General features: G+C 38.5%; 2 protein-coding genes across 2 annotated transcripts in view; one reads left to right on the top strand and one right to left on the bottom strand.

Annotated features, from left to right (window-relative positions):
• Prg4 (proteoglycan 4) overlaps positions 1 to 5308 on the top strand; it is a 15577-nt gene extending 10269 nt beyond the window's left edge. Inside the window, 7 exon segments of the mRNA XM_013354016.1 lie at positions 1 to 1075; positions 1650 to 1727; positions 2901 to 3037; positions 3264 to 3420; positions 3770 to 3970; positions 4285 to 4410; positions 5072 to 5308. The exon segment at positions 1 to 1075 is cut by the window's left edge and continues 10 nt beyond it. Coding sequence (XP_013209470.1) covers positions 1 to 1075; positions 1650 to 1727; positions 2901 to 3037; positions 3264 to 3420; positions 3770 to 3970; positions 4285 to 4410; positions 5072 to 5169 — 1872 coding nt within the window. The 3' untranslated portion in view covers positions 5170 to 5308.
• The window catches only part of Tpr (translocated promoter region, nuclear basket protein), a 70184-nt gene continuing 52785 nt past the window's right edge, over positions 5222 to 22620 (bottom strand). The window contains exons 20-33 of the mRNA XM_026789591.1: positions 21492 to 21683; positions 20862 to 20945; positions 18384 to 18578; positions 17194 to 17325; positions 16863 to 16953; positions 15215 to 15399; positions 13770 to 13838; positions 13592 to 13686; positions 11888 to 11994; positions 10176 to 10271; positions 9908 to 10064; positions 8381 to 8499; positions 5937 to 6032; positions 5222 to 5420 (exon numbers count right to left, since the gene is read on the bottom strand). Of these exons, the coding sequence (XP_026645392.1) occupies positions 5365 to 5420; positions 5937 to 6032; positions 8381 to 8499; positions 9908 to 10064; positions 10176 to 10271; positions 11888 to 11994; positions 13592 to 13686; positions 13770 to 13838; positions 15215 to 15399; positions 16863 to 16953; positions 17194 to 17325; positions 18384 to 18578; positions 20862 to 20945; positions 21492 to 21683 (1674 nt within the window). The 3' untranslated portion in view covers positions 5222 to 5364. The remainder of the gene's footprint in view (positions 5421 to 5936; positions 6033 to 8380; positions 8500 to 9907; positions 10065 to 10175; positions 10272 to 11887; positions 11995 to 13591; positions 13687 to 13769; positions 13839 to 15214; positions 15400 to 16862; positions 16954 to 17193; positions 17326 to 18383; positions 18579 to 20861; positions 20946 to 21491; positions 21684 to 22620) is intronic.

Below are 22620 nucleotides of genomic sequence, written 5' to 3'. Positions count from 1 at the left end.
ACCCCTAAGGAATCAGCACCCACAACCCCTAAGGAGCCTGAACCCACCACCCCCAAGGAACCAGCACCCATGACCCCTAAGGAGCCTGAACCCACCACCCCTAAGGAGCCTGAACCCACCACCCCTAAGGAGCCTGAACCCACCATCCCCAAGGAACCAGCTCCCACGGTCCCTAAGGAGCTTGAACCCACCACCCCCAAGAAACCAGCTCCCACGACCCCCAAGGAGCCTGAGCCCACCACCTCCAAGGAACCAGCTCCTACCACTTCTAAAGAGCCTGCACCCACAACTCCCAAGACTCCTGCTGAAGTAACTCCTGCACCAAAGGCTCTTGAAGACAATCCTAAGGAACCCACTGTGTCACCAACTAAGACTCCCGAGGTAAGCAAGCCTGAAATGACTACAGCAGCTAAAGAGAAGGCAACAGAAAAAGACCCACCCAAAACTACAACTGTTGCCCCTAAGAAGACAACAATTAAACCAGAAGAGACTACTGAGTCAGAAGCAAGCACCACCACACAAGGAAAACCTACAACTCAAGATACCACATCACCCCAAATTACCACTCTGAAAACAACAACTCTCACACCCAAAGTATCTGCTCCAGCTGAAGAGACTCCGGACAAACCTGAAGAAACAACCCCTGCATCAGAAGATCCTGACGCTCCTAAGACAACTCTGAAACCCCAGAAACCAACCAAAGCACCCAAGAAGCCCAGCTCTACCAAAAAGCCAAGCAAAGCACCTAAGAAGCCCACCTCTACCAAAAAGCCAAAGACAAAAAAAGAGAAAAAACCAAAAACGACACCATCTCCTCTGAAGACAACTTCGGCAGTGCCTGAATTGAATACCACTCCTTTAGAAGTAGTGCTGCCAACCACTGCTAGCCCTAAGCAAACTCCAGACTTAGAAACAGCTGAAGTAGATCCAGACCATGAAGATGCGGACGAAGGTGAAGAAGAAAAACCTCTCATGATCCCCAGGCCTCCTGTGCTCTCCCCCATCCTGATTCCAGGCACTGATCACTTGGCCGGCGCACTCAACCATGGCATTAGCACCAATCCCATGCTGTCAGGTACTAAGAATCAATTACTTTCCTGTTGTTGAGATCCAAGGTCTGGAACTCTAACTGGGGATCTTATCAAGTTTGATGACAGCTTCCTACAGGTGTGCAGGGGAAGAACAAGCACAGTATACTTAGTCTGCAGGACACTGAGTGGTAATTAGCACCAGAAACGTAGTGTGGTGAAGTCTGGACAGGTCTGTTGTAAGCGGAAATGGGGTGTAGAATGTCAAAATAATTTAGTTAGCTAGGACTTTATCCTTCAGGAGCATAATGCAAAGAAGAAAAAAAAATCCATTTCCTTTTCTAACTCAACCCAGGGAAGTAACTGAAAACAGTTCAAATGTGCAATAAATAGCTTATGTACATGAAGACCAGGACAACCTGGCCTCTTACACCTCACTATTATTGCTATGTAATACTCCTGAATCACGCTAGGGAAGAGGAACTACGGAACCATATCACTTCCTTTTCACCTTACTAGATTTTAGAAGGGCAAACAGGAAACAGAATCCTGTTAAGGATTTGAAAACAACCAACTGCATTTCCCATCTGTTCTATATTAACTTTTCCCGATTTGTTTTAGATGAGACCAATTTGTGCAATGGTAAGCCAGTGGACGGCCTGACAACTCTGCGCAATGGGACGTTAGTTGCATTTCGAGGTGAGCTATCAGTACATGAATGTGTTTCCTCTTGTTTTGTACTGGCATTACTGAACACAAAGTCAGCAGTGAGCTAATTTGAGTTGTGCTTTTTTTTTTTAAATTTATTTATTTACTGTGTATACAACATTCTGCCTCCATGTATGCCCACACTAGAAAAGGGCGCCAGATCTCATTACAGATGGTTGTGAGTGACCATGTGATTGCTGGGAATTGAACTCATGACCTCTGGAAGAGCAGCTGGTGCTCTTAACCACTGAGCCATCTCTCCAGCCCTGAGTTGTGCTTTTAAAGGGAAACTGACTCATGATTCTACACTAAATGAGAATATTGGATGGGTTAATTTAGACACAAATACGAAAATACTAGAACTGCAATTACTGAAGGTTTGTGTGATAGGATTTCAAAGTGTCGATTTCAAACTAAAAGGAATGACAGAGATTGGCATTCCGTGTCCTATTTTCTTAGAAGAGCATGCCTCCATTGTGAGGTAAGAAAAGCTGTACTTTCTGTTGGAGAGTAACAGCAAATTAAGTAGATTTCCCTTGGACTGGTATTTTAGCCCTCTTAGAACACAGATCAAGTATGAACAAAAATAAACCATACATAGTAAATGTTTAAGAGATTTTAGTAGTCATTAAGTTATACTCTAATTCTAGAAAGTAAAAACACTGAAACCCAGAGAGCTATTCGTCACAAAGGCAAAAAGATCTTTTCTAGAGAAAGTAGGCAAATGAGCGGGTACGATGGCTCAGTGGATGAAGGTACTCACTGTCAAGGCTGATGATCGGTACTGACCTCTGGGACCTACATGGTGGGAGGAGATCACAAGTTGTTTTGTGATCTCCACATACACCCACAAGTGTCCACACATACAAAGAAACCAACCTAACCCAAATCAAATGGAAATCAAGGTGGGTGCAGGAGTACGCTAATTCCAACGCACAGGAGCTGGAGGAAGGTAGAATCTCTGAGTTCAAGTCAGCCTGGTGTGCACAGACGGTCTCAAAACCCTCCAAATTAACTATCTGAATAAATTTTCTCTTTTCCACTTGGCTCTACTTCCAGGCACTTAATATGTTGGATTTATTTTTTCTTTATAATCACATTCTTTACTGTTGAGACATATTTTAGTATTCAGACTATAGGCTGACATGTCTCTTTAATTTTTAGGTCATTATTTCTGGATGCTAAATCCATTCAGACCACCATCCCCACCACCCCTGATTACAGAAGTCTGGGGTATTCCTTCCCCTATTGACACTGTTTTCACTAGATGCAACTGCGAAGGGAAAACTTTCTTCTTTAAGGTAACAGAAATATTGCTTGGAAAAAAAGATGCAGTTGCACCTTGTCCTAACTCATCTTAACCTTCAATCTGGAAACAATGAACCTCTCAAAAGTAATTTCATACTATTTATCATCTGCTTATTCAAATTCAACCAAGTTAGTGCGCTCCCCTACACTGAAATCAGAATGAATTCCAGAACCATGCCTACAAATCCTTTGACATCATCTTCTCTTTTTAACAACCAGGATTCTCAGTACTGGCGCTTCACTAATGATGTACAAGATGCCGGGTATCCTAAACAAATCGTCAAAGGCTTCGGAGGACTAACAGGGAAGATAGTGGCGGCTCTTTCAATTGCCAGGCACAAGGACAGGCCTGAATCCGTGTACTTTTTCAAGAGAGGTCTGTATCACACGGCTGGCAACGTGACACTGCTTTTTAAAAACTGATGCTGGTATTTTATTGCTAAAAATAAGAATTTAGGTCTCCTGCAATGTGAAACATAGAACATCTTGGTCTGACAAAAAGAATGCTATCATTGACTGGGTGAGGCCATGTGTTGGATTCATTGGTTCTTCAAGTCTTAGTAATTGCTGTATTTCAAGAATATTTTTCAATTAACTATTCAATTAACAATAGCCATTATTAAAAATCTTTCTATATATATTTATGAGAATAACCAAAAAATGTAAAGGCAACCCTAAGCCATTCCTTTGTTTTTGTTTGCTATGTAACTTTCCTAACGTAACAGGTGGCAACGTTCAGCAGTACACCTATAAACATGAGCCCGCGAGGAAGTGCACTGGACGGAGGCCTGCTATCAACTACTCGGTGTACGGGCAGGCAGCGCAGGTCAGGAGGCGCCGCTTTGAGCGTGCTGTTGGACCTTTCCAGACACACACCATCAGAGTCCATTACTCGCTGCCCATGAGAGTTGTTTATCAAGACAAGGGTAATGTTTTCATCATATCAAGAATTCTGATCACGATGGAGATTATTGGTCAAAAAGTACTAACAATTTAAACTTACTGATGTAAAACAAACCCCTTTGCCTTACTGAGTAATAACCAAAGATTAATTCTTTGTTTTTGCTTTGTGGGTAAAGGAAGTAGTTTATTCAAGCACCGTATACAAATCTCTAACCCTCAAGACAGTCCTAACAGTAAAGTGCTAATGCCATAGCAGAGAGCCAATTCAGAACCTGGGCTCATGCAGCGATAAGGCTGTAAACTATCTCACACACCTTATTAACAATTCTGTCTGCAGGTTTCCTCCATAACGAAGTCAAAGTGAGCACAATGTGGAGAGGGTTTCCAAATGTCGTTACCTCAGCAATAACACTGCCTAACATTAGAAAACCTGACGGCTATGATTACTATGCCTTTTCTAAAGGTAAGCAGGATGCGAACAGCTTCGGGAACTTCCCAAGTTGATCTCACTGGTGGAAGCACAAACATAATTTAAGTGGAGATGGCAAGTGTACAGTCATGACTGTAAGGAAGAAACTCCACGTCAGTGCTCACTCAATGTGAGGGGAGAGACTGCGGCACTAACTTCCTTTAACGGACAGCAGCGCACAGCTAGGAGCTGAGGAGAAACCTGGCACAGAGAAACAGTACTTGTTTCTGTCACCAGCAGTACTGAGGATTCTACGTAGCAATACAGTCTAGAGGTGTAGAAGACAGTCATGGAGCGGAGTTTTATTAACTAAAGTATTTTAACTAGGACACTTATCTTTCAAAAGATGAGTAATCTAAATTATTCCACCCATGGTTCCATAATATGTCTAAAAAGTGTATTTTAAAAATGATAAAAGTCAAATGAATCATCTTTTAAATCTTTTAAATTAATTGCTTCTTTAAATACTTCTTTTATAAAGGAGCATTGACCCTAATAGTACTGAAGGGTGCTGAAAGATCACTCCATCACACACCAGAAAATTAGTGAAATCACTTTTGGTACTGAAATGATACTGCTTTGAATATAATAATCAACATAAACAAGTGTTTTACTTTCTTTTTTATTAAAAAGATGATTTCTCTTTCCCATTTAGATCAATACTACAACATCGATGTGCCAACTAGAACAGCAAGAGCAATTACTACTCGTTCTGGGCAGACTCTCTCCAAAGTCTGGTACAACTGTCCTTAGATTGATGGGCAAAGAAGAGTCACCAAAATGAACTGAAGAAAACAATGATCAATTTTGACATTGAAATACATTTTATTAATAAAGAATGTTGAAATGAGCATACCTATTTATACAAAACACTTCTCAACTTGACAATCATTATATTAAAACAGATTTGCCAATCTTATTCACAGGTGTTAATAGTTTACAGGTCACTTAATTAATATTCCCTCTATTTATTCCTCCTCTTCCTCCCACTGCATGGCTGACACCTGGAGAAGGAAATAATAAAAGGCAATCATTCATGGTCAACAGAAATACCTAAGATATTATAAATATTAAAAGGTATTCCCCATGTTGATTAACAGTTATTATAAATGGATCACTAGTACTGATGTAAACGCAGACTAACGAGTTACATTAGAAAACATGGAAATACTAAAATCTTGTATTTCTTTACTAGCTACAACAGCCACAAAACTTTCATTGCACAAAAAGCACCTCACAACATAAGAACACAGGTAGAGCTAGCACAATGAATACACAGCATGGTAACACTTTAGATTTTCCAAATCTTTCTTTGGATCCAATAAAATAAGATACCAATTGTATGTAAAAAACACATTCATTTTGTACCTATGACAAATAAACTGCTTTAAAGAAGCTCTCTGGTTGTTAAGCATCACATTATAACATGTAATTATGAATCAATCCTTACAATTTACATAAGAAACTTGTCGCACATGTTATTATCCCACACATCAACTAATCTGTATGTTGGAACTCACCTCTCTGTCTGTTAAATTGACGACCACGAACGCCTTGTCTCAACGTTGTCTGAAGTCTCACCCTTCTGAAAGGCTTCGGCTGACTGCTGCTAGTATCTAAAGAAAGCATTAAGATACAATTTTAACAACAAAGCTGCTACAATTAATTACTAGATCAGTACACAAATTCAGATGTGCCCATTGTTTTCAATATTCAAGTTTGCTTCTTCAGAGGGAAGGAAACTAAACAATCACACAAACACACACAAAAACTGGTACAATTAAAAAGTAAAAACAAGGCTATTGGTGGTGGTGCATGCCTTTAGTCCCAGTACTTGGGAGGCAGAGGCAGCTGGATCTCTGTTAAGTTTGAGGCCAGGCTGGTCTACAAGAGCTAGTTCTAGGGTAGGCACCAAGGTTACAGAGAAACCCTGTCTCAAAACAAACAAACAAACAAAACCAGAAACAAACAGTAAAACCAAAACAAAACCAAAACACAATATCAAAACAATCTACTTTGAGAAAAAAAAACAAACAGGAGTTTATTTGTTCAACCACTCAACTAACTCAGGAGGTTATTTAAGACAACTCTCTGGTATACACAGGATGCCAGGGGCAGGTGAATATTATGGTAACAAAGAATCAGATTCCAGAGAAGCCAAAAATATCCTATCATCTCTGACTTGTAGTTCTGTCTACATTAAATCATTAGCAAATCAAATCATTTGCAAATCCTGTCAGCTCAAATTTAAACAAACTCACCCGAACCACACAGCTATATCTTGTTCAAGTCACATACTCTGCATTTCAACAGCTTCCAAATTTGGCTGTTTCTGCTCATTACTAAATTTTAGTCTCTTTATACACCATGGCCAAACTGCCTACAGCATCATATCATTAATCTATGTGAAGAATTTCAACTGTGTTCCATCTCTATAAGACTCAAAACAATGGTAAAGATCTACTTGCTTTTCCTTCATCACAACCTTCCCAGTCTCAGTCCTCTGCTCCAGCCATGATGACCTCCTGGCTGACTTTGAACGTCTCTCAGACACAACCCATTGGCTTATGGGACTTTATGCAACTGCATAGCTTTGATCCTTTTCCAAATGTTAGTTTCTTGGCCACATTTTCTGTGAAATTCCCAGTTATGTAAGACATTCAAATTTGCTGAATGAGTACCCAGCAGGAGAAAAAGATTAATGTAATGGCATTCTATTTTCTAGTAACAACCAACCACATTTTCTCACACAAGGGCTAGTTTGGCAACTACTATTACTTCTACTATTGAGGGAAGACAATTCTCAGAGAACATAAACAGTACTAATAATTATATTTAAAATTTCTGATCTTTTTGTGCATAAAGCTATTTGCAATTTTGACTACGAGATTCAGTATGAAATGTGGCTATGTAAAGTAGCCAGATGCTAAAATTTGGACAAAAGAGTTGAACCTAAAACTATAAGCAACTGGTTGAAATGGCAGAAAAGCAACTAAGAGGGATAGGAAGAAATCTGGGGACAGCAAAATTATGTGACTGTAAAATTAAGCAAGTCTGTCACAACATTGTTCTATAAAAATTTCAGAATAACCATCATGATGGAGTATTCCATTTCCTTAAATGAAAGGTGAATTTCCTCAAAACTGAAGGTGAATTGCCTTATGTATTCTAAGATTTAAAAGCTTAGCATGCAGTTTTACTGAGTGGAGAGTCTAGAGGAAAACTTGCATCCTGGTTTACAGCTTATTAGCTACATGACCTTGTGAAGTAATTTAACTTTCCTATGCTTTAGTCTTCATACCTAAAATATGGGAATGGACCCTACCAAACTGGCTTGTTGTGAGAACCAAATAATATGTGTAAAAGGCTTGACAATAGCCTGACACACAGTTAATACTCAAAAGATGCCTATTTATATAGAAAGCCCACAGAAGTATCTTTTATTATAAGAAAGACATAATCTTTCCAAAGTTAAATTTAAGAACTTGAAGACAACTCTTTAAATTAGTAAGTTTAAGCATGGTTTTGAAGTAAATGCCTCCAGTTCACAGCTGCTCTGGCACAAACAGGAGAGCTAGGGAAACACTCCTTCGATTCCTTCCCAATACAACCACCCCTTCAATTCAAGAGCACCTTTAGACAGGTGAATAAGTCATATGATCTGAGAAAAAAACAGGTAAAAAAAAGAAGCACAGTTAGGAGACGCAAACACCTTTCAGGACCTGTGCTGACACCGTTTATCTGGATGAAACGTAAGTAAACTACTCTTCTGGTGGTGATCTACCATCTTCGTGCTTCTATTAACACGAGAACATCCGAATATTGCAGTAATAAGCTCCTTTTAATGATAAAAATTAAGAAATGTGTTTTGCAAGTCAGGAGTGTGGACATGAAAGCTGTGTTTCTGGTAAGCATCTCTGTAGATAAGGGGGATAAATGCAGGCTGCATGTGCACAGTCCTTACCCACAGAAGAGCTGGACGGAGGGTCCTGGCTGGTTGAGGGGAGATCGGACTCATCAGATGCCTGCACAGGCTCCTCTTCCTGTTGGCTATCAATTTCTAGGCCTGCCTCTGAACTAATACTAAGAAAATAAATGTTGATTAGAAAACTTAAAACGGAATTTAGAAAGTAACCCAAATGTTCCCAAGTTCTTTTTGATTTACTTTGTAAACAGTTCCAGAGTTCTAGTTTTAAGTAAAAATTAGACTCTGATAAAGATTGTCATTTTTTTTTTTTTTTTTTGTTTTTCGAGACAGGGTTTCTCTGTGGCTTTGGAGCCTGTCCTGGAACTAGCTCTGTAGACCAGGCTGGTCTCGAACTCACAGAGATCCGCCTGCCTCTGCCTCCCGAGTGCTGGGATTAAAGGCGTGCGCCACCATCGCCCGGTGAGTCATTTTTTTTTTTTTAATAAAGAAAGCAGAGCAGGGGTTGGGAGTGAGGACTCCAGTTGTCTTCCTTTTACCTCCTTTCTTACTAGGATGTCCTGCAATTTTGCTTTTTGTTTTCCCACTGATTCAGCAGCCCTTCTTCACCATTTGACAACAATGTTTACATTCTTGACACTCACAGGGAATATATCACTTTGATAAACTCTCAAACAAAAGGCAAGAGTTATTCACAATTGCCTCAACTAGTAACAGCAGATCATCATGAGTAACAAGTTATGGGTATGAGAGTACCTGATTCAGTGGCTATATTTTCTCTTTCTCCCTTTAAGAAGCACATGACAGTAGCTAGTAAAAACCTGAATCTGGTCTAATCTTTCCTCCTTTATCACCTGAAAACATTTGTACAGTTGCTGGTAACAACTTACCCAAGAGGTTGTAAGATGGGGAGGTATAAACAACACGGGGTGGAAGTTAAGGTTTCAAGTCTCACCCGAGCTGGCTACGAGTAGAATAGTCTAAGCAAATTACTAACATGCTCTGAACTTAATTTCTATGATGGAAAGTGATACATTTTAGGAATATGGTGTAGGACAAATATAAAGTGACCCGAAAACATGTAGAGAATTAGTAGCAGCTAGTATTCTCAGTGGGACTTACCGCCCTCGAAAAGTACCAATGTTAAAGAATACAAACAACCTGCTCTTTACCTTATCGTACCCAGTAGACCTGGCTTATGAAACATCGTCAAAGAGTCCTTGAGCTCTAAGCAGAAAACCCGTGTTCTATCAGCAATGTTTCTGAGCATTAAACAATAAATTTTCCATTTTATAAGAATTAGATTCCAGTTTGAAACTTAACTCTCCATGGGCTCCTTTTAGCAAATTATTTGTTTCCTTAGAATGAAAAAAACTTTTCAATAATGCTTTTTAAAATTGTCTCTCATAGTAACCCTAAATTCTGAAGCTGCTTTGGTTTTGAACACAAGGCAGCTTTTTCAAACATAGGCTTTGGCTTAGCCACACTGAGAACACACTCTGATGTATTTGCTTGCTCAAGAGAACAATTATTGACAACATACAAAAACTACACAACAAATCATACCCTTCAGACTCTGCCTCCACAAACACTTCATCTCCATCATCTCCAGCGGCTGTTTCGTTTGTCGTGGATAAAGTGCCCGTGGATGTTGTCACCATCGGAACAGACTGAGAGGCATGCTCTGAAGCATCAGACGTGGTACTCTCAGTAAACACAGTCACTTAAAAAGAAAGAAAATAAACACATTTACCTTTGTGGTTTATTAATTTTGAGCCAGAATAGGTCCAATGTCACCAATAAAATAAAATGTCCCCATTTGTCTGGCACCAACCTGGGGCTGCTACTTGGAGAGGTGTAGTGGGAACACTGCGGCCACCAGACTCTTCCTCATGAGCCAGAAAGAGGGGTGTTTCATACATTCCCAAACCTAGAGACAATTGTGAGCATCAGTGAATGACTAAAAGAACACAAAGAAAAGAATTAGCACAAAGTGAACATTTTTAAGCTCATAATTTAGTTGCTCCATAAAGGAAAAAAAATCAAGCTCAATACATACTCTACACTTCTTTTAAACACATTAACACTAATTAAAGTACTCCAAGCAATTAGCAAAAATGTCTTTTTTATTCTTATTTGAATATATTAATTGTACACACACAAAAAGTGGTTTTGTTAACAGTTTAAAACAAGCTAATTTTATGGCGTATCCAACTATCAACAAGTACTCTGTTGAAATCCATTCCTCACATAGCTGCTAAGGTTTTTACTTCTTTGTAATTCAGCAATCCCTTTCTTAAGCAGAGGATGACAAGGATGGCTATCTTGAATTTTATTTTCTATAGAAATAGCATTTATTCTGATGCCACCGTTCTGTAGCATTCTGTGAGCAGCACCCTAGAGTCACAGTCTCCACCTGGCAGAGGGAACCTTGTTTATAAGCAGTTCTGTCCACCTTGGTGGCGTTCTGCTTTCTAGGCAAAAATATGCCTGTTGTACTGTATCGCCTTTCAGATGCACCTCAGGAATGAGACTCTTCTCCTTCCTGGATTAGGCTGAATAAGCAGCAATGTATCTTTACTGTGTTCAAAATAAATACATCGTATCAGTTTTTCTACTGCTAGTGAAACTTAATTAAACATCCCCACGTTTTCAAAGCGAGTTAGCAGTAGGTATTAGCCTTCTCTACTCACTTGCAACATGCCAGTTTCCCAGAAGCAGGCCGAACTTCACTAGTGGACTAAATGGTAATTAATTCCACAAACAGTATAATTCAAATGCAGGTATCATCAACTCTACTTAATTTTGGGGTAATTTTATTTTATATCTCATGTTTTATTTTTAAAACAAAGGTTAATAAGAACAGTTTAATTAGCCATATACTTAATTAGGTATGCCACAACTCAAGTGTAAACAAAATTACAGTATACTCCTAAACTTAGAACAGCTGGTAATCTTAGAATATTTATTGGATCACCATATCTTTGAAGATATATGTGGTTTGAATGAGAACGTCTCCCAGAGGTTCATGTCTGAATGCGTGGTCCCTAGTTAGCTGAGCTGTCTGAGAATGATTAGGAGGTGTAGTCTTGATGGAGGAGGAACGGCCTTGTGAGGAGATGTGTCACTGAGGGGGCCTCTGAGATTTCAAAAGCCCATTCCAAGCTCAGTGTTTCTCTCTCCCTGCTTGCATACCAGGATGTAAAGCTCTCAGTTTTCCAGCACCATGCCTCCTGCCATGATGATAATGGACAAATCCTCTGAAACTATAAGTCCCTAATTAAGTCCTTCTTTTTATAAGTGTCTTGGTCACTGTGTTTCATTATAGCAACAGAACAGTAATGAAGATAATATACAAATACAAAAACAGTCTTTAGGCTAAAGGAACTAGAATTGTGCTCATGAGATTTGAAAAGACAATGCCACACTGGTGGCTCTATAAATTAGGACAGGGATAATATTATAGCAAGTTAAAGGAACTCACAGCATACTAACTTCTACCAATACATACAGTTAAGAAATCTCAGGCTTATTTGGCAATTTTACCTCCTTGAGAAGCAAGTTGGCCAAGATCAGAGTGACTGGAACTTGTCTGTGGCATGTCTTCAGGTGGCCCAAACCGGAATCTAGGAACACCGGCAACCTGTGGGGAACTAAGTGGACAAAAATTAGTTTAATGGGAAATTTAATGCTGCCTGTTTAAACCATGAAAGGAAAAAGAAAAAAAATCAATAAGCAGGGAATGAAAATGATATCAATAAAGGGTTTCTTCCAACAATATCGTCACTGAATTTAGCAATATAAATAATTTGTGATTTAACTTTTAGCTTCTTTGAACTATGCTGATTTTTTTTTTTTTTTGAACTTGTCTGAAACACATGGAACAAGAAGCAAGCAAGCAAACAGTTTTTTTTAGCTTCAGTTTTCACTGTTTTGTAGTATAAGTTACTTCCTGGCCTACTGTACACAAACTCTAGCTCTAAGATTTAGAAAAGCCCTAGCATTAGATGACTAGGTTATGTTCTCCCTGTCCCCTAACAATATCATCTATCCCATTGCCTATTCAAAACACAAAACCCAGTCTCATTTCTTTCCCACTCTTTTTGTAGCTACTCATAATTATACATGTTTATGGATTATACCTCTGTAATTATATGAGTTAAATTTTAATTTTACTCAAAAGCATACTTTTAGCGAAAATCTTTCCTTCAGGTTAGTTTTCAAATCTATCTCTGTACAGCTGCTCTAACAATAATTTTTTAAAAGATTTAACCACCAGTGCTCTTAACCACTGAGCCATCTTTCTAGTCCCGCTCTAAGAATGTTGAGAACTCCTATACTATGCTTCTAATTTTCAGCCTGTTTATTTGGCCCCAAATCTCAAAAGGCTGACTGCTATTTAAACTCCAAATTTCTTTCTTCAAAAGGCTCACACTGGAACTGGTGCATAAATTGAGGACTAGGGTGTGTGGTGTGGAATGTATTAAGGTAGTTCTCATAGGCAACAATACCATCTATCCTTATACCTATAAGGTTTAAATAATACACAGAAATGCTAATTATTAGAAACTGTAAGGTTCAATTAATGTCCTCCCTTATTAATTTTTGGATTACTTCATTTGTATTAACAAACATCACTCACCCTGTCACTGTCCTAGACAGACAGGTGACAGCTGGTTACTCATACCCTAAACTTTTACAATACACCTCCACCAGCACTACACAGCATTTACTGTGTGTCAGGGAGATTCTAAACCTGTAAGCACAAACTGAAGTATCAGAAGAAGGGACAGCAAAGAAATCTCCTCTTGTGAGGAAGCCCTAAAGGGAGGTTTTAAACACAGCATTCTGAAGTAGAAACCACATGATTTTTGTTGTTGTTTGAGTCAGGGTTTCTTTGCGTAGCTTTGGCGCCTGTCCTGGAACCAGCTGTGTAGACCAGGGTGTCCTCGAACTCAGAGATCTGCCTGCCTCTGCCTCCTAAATGCTGGGATTAAAGGCATGCACCACCACCTGGCTCAAAGACCACACTCTGACGCACTGTCATGCTCTCTTACTAGAAGATGTATTTTATTCACCCTATATAAACTTCCTCACGATCCTCCTACTCCATGTGCAGACTAGCGGACAGTAGGGTAGGACTCTACAAATAGCATATCCAAAAAAAAAAAAAACAAAAAAAACAATCAATTTATGAGGTAAACAGAAAGCACATGATGAGTCACCAACATCCCCATTTCATCAACTTACTGAATAGCTTCAGCAAAGCCATCAGTGCGATGCGGCACCACAAGAGTTGGGGTACTCGGAACTGTTCTGTCTTCATCATCAAAAAAGTGTTGTTGCTGAAACAAAGACAGAATGCAGGACTTAATGGGCCTAACCATGTACATGTGGATTAATGCAAACATGATGACTAGATACTAACCATACCACCTATTCCTGGAGTCAGTTGAAGTCCACGTCCTACAGACTGCCTCCGGGTCATCTGAATTCTCTATGTTAGAGAAGGAATTACATTTGTTTTAAAGAATTAGGCAAAAAAAAAAAAAAGACATGGTTTATTAATCTGGCAATGAAGTAACTATAGAAGACTTGTAATTAAACAAGACATTTTTAAGTTGCTACTATTTATCTATCACAAATATCAGTGACACATTTTAAATTATATTAACAAAGATATGAACCAAAAGGTATGCCAGTATTTAATTTGAACAAGCACACACACTTAGCCCGTATCTTCTTGAATACGTATTAACAAGTGATGTTTTTCCATCAAAGCTTATACAGCAAATGGCTTATTACTCCACAGCTAGACAATCTTGAATTGACAGACTGAATGCTTTGTGACAATCACAAATGATCCCTTTAGGCTTTGTATTTTCAAATATGAGGTAATTTTCACTACTTTTTTCTTTTTTTGAGACAGGATTTTTTCAGTATAGCCCTGATGGTCCTGCAATTGGCTTTGTAGACCAGGCTTACCTTGAGCTCACAGAGATCTGCCTGCCTCTGCCTCCTGAGTGCGGGATTAAAGTCATACACATGATTTCCACTACACTTTTTTTTTTACAAAGTTTTTTTTTAAAATAAAGATTTATTTATTTATTTGTATACAGTGTTCTGCCTGTATGTATACCTGCATGCCAGACGAGGACACCAGATCTCATTATGAATGGTTATGAGTCACCATGTGGTTGCTGGGAATTAAATTCAGGACCTTTGGACGAGCAGGCATTGCTCTTAACCACTGAACCATCTCTCCAGTTCCTCCACTACTCTTATTTATATGTAATTTACACAGCCTGATTTATATATAATAGTTCTCACTATATCCCCATGTCAGGAGTAAAACTCAGGCTCACTTGATGGAACCTTTGTGTATTCCCTGCTGAGCTTCTAAGATATGGCCAAACCTATTCCATGCTCAATATCAATCAACTAAGTGGAAATATTAATTATAAATGTGAAAAAAGGTGGAACACTAATTAAAAAAATCTGTGCACCACACACACACACTTACATGTTTTAGCAAGCCATGTTTCCAAATGTCAACTCATTTGTGAATGTAAACTGTTACATTTTAAAGGAAGTGGTGATTAGTTCTATGTTACAGCTTGCCAAAACATTAAAAGTACATGTAACATCTGGAAGGAGGGAATGAAGGAAGAAAGGACAGACGGAATCTGTCTAATGGAAAAGACCATTTCAAAAGGCGCCATTTTTGCCAGATGGTACTGGTGCATGCCTTTGTGAGTTTGAGACCAGCCTGGTCTACGAGAGCTAGTTCCAGACAAGCCCCAAAGCTACAGAGAAACCCTGTCTCGAAAAACCAAAAGTGCCTTTTTTTTATAAGTTGTTTTCTGTCAATACCTGAACTGGTGGCCCCAACTCCTGAGGTGGAGCATGAATAGTCAGGCGTGGGGGAAGAGGATGTGGTGGGCGCCTTGGTGACTGGGGTGCTCGCGGGGTCTGCCTCTCAGATGCCGACGTGGGCTGCTGCTCCCGAGCAGCCTCCTGAGAGAAAGAGGACTCTGCTGCACTTGTGCTTCCCTCACCTACGGGAGAAAGAGCTCTGCTTAGAAACCAGGCTTAATCTTTTCTTTGTTGTCCTTGAAGGATTTGAGACAGAGTCTCAAGAGTCCAGACTGACTTCAAACTTGCTATGTAGGAGGCTGGCCATTAACTCCTGGTCTCCCTTCCTTCAAGTGCTGGGATTATAGACATGCACCTCTATGCCTCACTCAGGGTCAGTAACAGAGCAAACAACACGCAAGCAAGTACACTCTCCTCAAAATTCAAAGATGGACTTAAGCACTATCCCAATATATGACAAAGCAAATACTTATTAAATTTTGGCTTATGCTGTTTTTTTCTTAATGTTTAAGTGTGCATATGTATGTTTGTGTATGTTTGTGTACGTACTTATGGAAGCTAGAAGAGAACACTGGATCCTTTGAGAATGAGTTACAGGTGGCTCTATGCCACCTAATACGGGGACCAAACTCATGTCCACCGGAAGAGTAGTATGTACTCTTAACCACAGGATCATTTCTCCAGTCCAGTATTATTCTTTTTTTTTTAAAATTTTTTAATCCCCCCAATATTATTCTAAATAAGTGTACACATTACTTAACTCTTTCTAGAGAAACAGCATGTCAGCTAAGGAAAAGCTTCACCTAGTGTGGTAGGCTTATACTTTGGTTCTCCTAAACTGCAAATTTCAACTGTTACTCACTCAGGTGTCTAGATCTTCTGATGTCTCCCATTATGGAAAGCAGGATACCAGAGAATAGTTTATATCTGATCTAGAACAGAACCTTGTCTTGACATTTGGCATCTATGAGGTATTTAAATCATTTCACATTTTTGTGATTCAGATTATTAACTCAAACTTAGTTTATTTTAAGAATTCAGGACAAGTAAAGACAGTCACAAGAGTAGTAACTTAAGAGAAATTATTTTTATTCTGTATGTGTGAGTTTTTTTTGCCCGCATGCATGTCTGTTCACCACATGCTCTCCTGGTGTCCATGGAGGCTGTAGAGAGTGTGGCTAGAGCTGCTGTGAGCCTCCACTTGAGTGCTGAGATCTGAACTTCCTGTCTCTTCAAGGGCAGTGAGTGCTCTTAATCACTGAGCCATTTCTCCAGGCCCATAAATAACTTGAAATGGGTCAAATTCAACTATACCCTTAATTTTATTCAGACTACTAGACTTAATTTTCCTTGATTACAAAAAGAGCTCCTCCTCACAAAAGAAGTTTTATGGAACATATATGTGGGAAAAATGGCTAAGAATATCTCTTCCTAAAAAAAAGTTAATTTTTTCTTAGTGATAATAATTAAAGACATGCATCTACACATACACGGCTCTGTGCTACATCAGAGATTCCAGGATGTCTGACTCTTATGGGCATACAGTAATGTCATAAATAATGACATCTAATAGGACACGTCATGAGGGCAGAAACTTGTTAGAAACCATCACCAGGAACAGCCTATTGAAAACCAATGATCTTACCGCTGTTTTGAGAGTCAGCAGCTCTCTGATTGTTTTCGGCTCCGCCCATACTCTCTTCTGTTTCTGTACCTGGGTCAGTCCCATCACCACCCTAAGAACAAAATGTAATGACTGAAGCAAATCAAATGAACAGCTTAAAAAGAAAGCCACACCAAATGATTACAAGCAAACAAACCAGAGGAAAACCAAACCAAGCAAGCCAAACAAACAGAACTCCAACGGTATAAAGACTTTTATTATCCTGGTGACACAGGCTTTTCTCTATCACAGGAAAACAGCAAGCCTTCTAAGCACAGCTTTTAAGGAAACAGTCACAACTCTAACCAGTTACCTCAGCATCATCAGCTTCATATCCATCATTACCATCTGCACTACCAGTTCCTTCATTACTATCTTCACCCTCATCTCCCATCCCCGTGTCATCTTCATCATCATCCTCATCATCCTCATCTTCTTCATAATCCTAGAAGAAAAAGCCCAAGTGTGAATAAAGTGTTGGCCTACTCATTTTCCACATCTGAATATCTACTTAAAATGACTTATCATTGATTAGGATATGGACGTGCTTCAAGAGTTGTATGGGTTTAGCTTCACAGTAAGGAAGAAAAAAACTAAAACCGTTTACAGAATTAATTAAATAGTAATCAACTTTGAATACTGTTTCCATGAGATTGGCTATAGCAAGAGTCTACCAAGTGTCAAATGGTTCACTTTATTTATATCCAAACATGAGTAGAATTAAAGAATAAAATCAAACTATAATAATTTTAAAAACATGCTTTATTAACAAACAAAACTAAAGTAAGAAAACCACCAATACAGAACTCAATTTCAACGGGAAGAAATACCAAATTCTACCTAACACTCACCTCATATGGGTGATGACCTATTTACTTTGGAAATGGGTACAGGGTACCAAGAGGAAAAACAAACAAAACAACTACCAACTCCTATTTTTTTCCTTTTTATCTCCAGAAACAGTATGTGTCATTAGATCCACAGTTATTAATTTACTAAGACTGAAGATGAAATTTGAAACAAATTCTAAATGGCACAGCAACTGTTTACAAAACAAACAAGCTGTGGAGGCCATGCATTTCTATAATCCCAGCACTCAGGAGACAAGCAGGAGAATTTTGGGGAGTTCCTAGCAGGTCTGGGCTATACACCAAAATCCTACCTCCAGAAAGTAACAAAATAATTCCCTTAAACAAGATAAACAAAACAATTAAAAATGGATTATCCATCGCTGGCTCTGTGATTTTTTTTAAATACATGTCACACTCCTGAATTAACCAGCATAAATGGAAAACCTGATAAGCAACTGAAACAGACTGGGAATGAGAACTCACAAGCTGATGTATTAGAAGCACCAAAGACTTGAAGCCCTGTGACTGACCCAGCACAGATGGAAGAAGATACAGAGCTCAAGGCCCATGCGCACAATGCACTGGGGGAGTTTAAAGAATGAGAGCAGAAGGAAAGCTGATAAACACTGAAGCTTTTCCATACTAAACTCACTTCATGTTCTCCATCATTTTCTTCATCATCATCTTCATCATCACTGTCAATTACAATTACATCATCTCCTTTGCCTTGACCATCCTGGGAAGAAGTAGTTTGCTGATCTGACTGAAGTGGTCCAAGATCGATTTGTAGAGATTGTGACGTTTCTTCACTGTCTTCCATAGGTGTATAATCTCCTTGGGTGACTCCCTTTAAAAGTTAGAAAGGTGTTTTAGCCAAACTAGAAATAATCTGGGTACACACTGAATAAAATATTTCTATTGTTTTAAAAACAGCAGCAGCAGCAGCAACAACAAAACAAAAAACCAACTTTACCCCAACCACACTGATTATTCCTTGAAACACTGAAATACACATATAAATTGACTATCCCAACCTGAAGTTTCCTGAGCTCTGGCATAACACTTGAAAGAAGTGGGGTTAAAGTGGGAGAGAGTTAGGAAACAGGCATATATAGTAATAAATAAGTATACACCCCCCCCAAAACGGGACTCAGGTTGTATTTAGATATTTATACATGCATGCCTCCGTACATACGTCCATATGTATAATAATGGAAACTGGGGAAGTGGAGGCTATCAATTTGAGAGTGGAGGAGGCACATGGAAGGAGTTAGAGGGAAGAGACTTGGGAGGGGCTAAAGAAAGGAAGGGAATGGGGCAAGAAAATGCAATTATATTTTAATTAAAATGAAAACTGAAAAATAATTATAGATGGTTATACCTATTAGTCTCAATGTTACTAAGATCAGCACAGAACAAGTTCTGCACTCTAAAGAGCATCCTCTAAAAACGAGCAGGACAACAACTGAGGAGGCTGGGGAGGATTCTGCTCAGTACGTCAGTCAAGGCACCCAAAGTGCTTAGCACAGGAATTCCTTGTAAGAATTACAGCTGTACTCTAAACATGAAGAAACACAACAGACATTAAGAAACGACAGGACAGTGGTCCAAAGTGAGACTCTCAGCTGGTCTCTAGACGATTACTCCAAAGTCTGTTTGAAATGCTGTGGAACTAAGTAAGTATTTTTGGTAAGGGACACTCAGTATATGTGAGATACTAAAACAATTTTTTGCTCAATTATTTTCCACACTTTGTGCCTATCAAAATAAACTTGTGTTAACAAAAATTTGTGACATTAAAAATGTACCCTTTGGCTTAAGCGCTCACCAAAAATCTATTTTTCATATACGCCAATAGCATCTGCAACTAAAGAAATTCATGAAAAATTACATATACCATATTAGGGAAAAACTGAGTAAGTTGTAGTGTAATTAAGTGTTCCCAAAGTGACTTGCTTATGTAAGAAAAAGCAGCATTTAAGAAGTTAATGGTACATTTGAGTCATAACAATTTGACATTTTTAAGAAACAGCTTCATAGAAGATCTGAGGTTGATTTAACCAAGGATGGTAATAAAAGAGAAACCTACACTTTATGTCATGTTTCTAGTTTCATTAAGTATGACAGTCCAAAATACATGAGATGCCATTTACAGTATTCTACAGTACATATAACATGGACTTGCTTTTACATTTGTAAATCAGAGAAAAATGGCAAAATTAACTTAGAACATTAATGTTTTACAGTAACATGAACCTGAAAGTTTATTCAGAGAGAAAGTACTCTTGCAAGCTCAACAGAACAGGAGGGAACTGCAGCATGGGTTCAATTCCCAAGTCCAAAGTTGTATGAACCTGGCTCTACAACTTACCTTGGCATTATGTTAGCTAATAATCATAAATTTGTTTGACTAACACTATAGTAACAGCTAAAAGATTACTCTGTGTTAATATTAATGACATGGACACTCCTCTTGAATATGGGGGAGTTTAGACACCCTACAGTCCTTAAAATGTATTAATTTTCTCATGTAGAGCAATTAAGAGTTAAAAACGCACTCAGGCACATAGCTTCTAACAGGTAGAGATAGGCAGAACCTAGTGATAGTTTATTGGAAATAATACCTTGCCTGGAAAAATCTTTACTTATATGAACAGAAACATTCTTAAATGTTACTTTGTGCAAAGCATACTTACAGAAGCAAAACAATAAAAAACTGCACTGTTTCTAGCGATTCTAGCATATCTCATTAAAAATAGAAAACTAGTTTTACTGGACTTGGTGGCACTTCTTTAGTCCCAGCACTCAGGAGCCAATGGCAGGCAGATCTCTGAGTTTGAGGCCAGCCAAGTCTGCAGAGCTAGTTCCAGGACAGCTGGAGAGCTAGAGAAAGACTGTCTCCAACAATAACAAAAAACACAAACAAAAATAAAGACCTGTTTTGAAGTACAAGTTGCAAGATAAGGCAACATGGGCCTGTAATTCCAGCACTAGGAGGGCTGAAGCAGGACTGTCTGAGTTTGAGGCTAGCCATAGTGCCTTCACTTAAACAGAACAAATTTAAAAATCCAAAGAGTTTCAAAAGGTCAAAGTCAACTTTATTAATTTATTTAATTATGTTTTTACTCACTTCTCCAATGGAATCTTGAGAATCCTGATTATAAACTTGAGCTTCTACCTCTCCGTCAGTACTCTCTTCTGCAATAACTTCTTCCTAAATCATAATAGATGATTTTTTTATTGTATCAGTAAACTAGATCAACTGTCACCCATTCAACCAGTTTTTCTATAAAAAGTTAAATCTACAATCTTATGAAGTCATACCAGAAATGCCATTTATATAAAAATATACTCAAAACAACATACTTCTTTAAGAGCATTAATACTTACAAGTAACAATCAGTTCTGTTAATGTTTGGCATACAACTTAAATTCATCACAGTCTATCACTGAAAAGAAACATAATTTTGGCTAAACTTAATCTTAGAAAAACATGGCAAGTAAGAGTGCAGAATGCCAATGAGTAAACTTCATAAAAACAGAATTCAATTTCTTTCTGATTTTTGTTAAAATGGGAAGAAATTCATGAAAAGATATATATGCAAAGACTATAAAACAACTGGTAATGGCAAAATACCTTAGTTGTCAGTAAAAACTTCACAGACAATGCATTATGACCCCAAAAGTCGTTGGTTAGGACTGACAGCTAACCCTCAGCTCCACTGGTACAACGATGATACACAGAAAGAATGTCACAGACCTCAGTTCCCACGGGCGTGACTGTCTTCAGCTTCTTTGGGAGAGGCATTTCCACTGTGTCATCAGAGACCTGGTCTGCTGCTTCTACGGTGCTGTCCTCCTCCTCCTCCCAAGTGCGTTTTGGCAAGGAGGAACTTGGGGTTGCTGAAACTTTCAGATTATACAATTTAAACCTCAAATCAGAGCATGGCAACTTCATTTAGACAAAAATAACATTAGAAATAGTCCTAACATTATCAAACTTGTGTAACACATCCGATTCACTGTGTGACTGTACTGATAATTAACTGCTGTTTACAAGGTTTACACAAGTTCTATCAAATCCAGAACTCATTAAAAGATTATACCATGTGTAAAATGAACAACTTTAGTTTTCAGGATTTATGTTATGTATAATATGTTGGCTAATTGTTTTTATCACTAAACACAGCCCAAAAAATCTGGGAGATAAGAAAAACTTTTACATAATGACAAAAACTAACTTAACTGTAACAGTAAATATGAATGTTAAAAGTATTTCTTAGATATAATACATATTGTGACTATTTTCTAATAATTTAAATTATTACAATAAATGTAACAAGTTTTTAACTAAATCAAATGCATATTTGAAAATGTTCTTGTTTCTATTGGTCCAATGATTAAAACCACATAAAAATTTTGCTTTCTTCACAATAACACTAGCTAGAAAACAAACAGTTATAGGAAATAATCAAGGCATGTGTTGTGTCTAAGTATATAGATCTATTCCAGCTTCATTTTTAAAATGAATCATACCAGTCTGGAAGATGGCTTAGCAGTTAAGAACCCAAACACCCACATGGGAGCTCACAGGTGTCTGTCACTCCAGGTCCGGGAGATAAGATGCCCCCCTTTGACCTTTGTGGACATCAGGCACACAGAACATACACAGACAAAAAACAAACAAACAAACAAAACCCTAAACAAAAGAAACAAAAACCCAAAACCAAAAAGACAAATCTCCCAAAAACAGCTTGGACTTACCACAGGGCAGGGAACCCTGACTGCTCTTTGGACTGGAGAGGGAGGGCGAGAGGAGTAGGGGGAGAAGGGTGGGAGGAGGGGGAGGGAAATGGGAGGCTGGGAGGAGGCGGAAACTTGTTTTTTTT

This window comes from Microtus ochrogaster, unplaced genomic scaffold, assembly GCF_000317375.1.
Source record: "Microtus ochrogaster isolate Prairie Vole_2 unplaced genomic scaffold, MicOch1.0 UNK24, whole genome shotgun sequence".
In the NCBI taxonomy this organism is placed as follows: Eukaryota; Metazoa; Chordata; class Mammalia; order Rodentia; family Cricetidae; genus Microtus; species Microtus ochrogaster.
The sequence above is the reverse complement of the archived record's forward strand: the minus strand, read 5'-3'. Positions and strand labels throughout refer to the sequence as shown.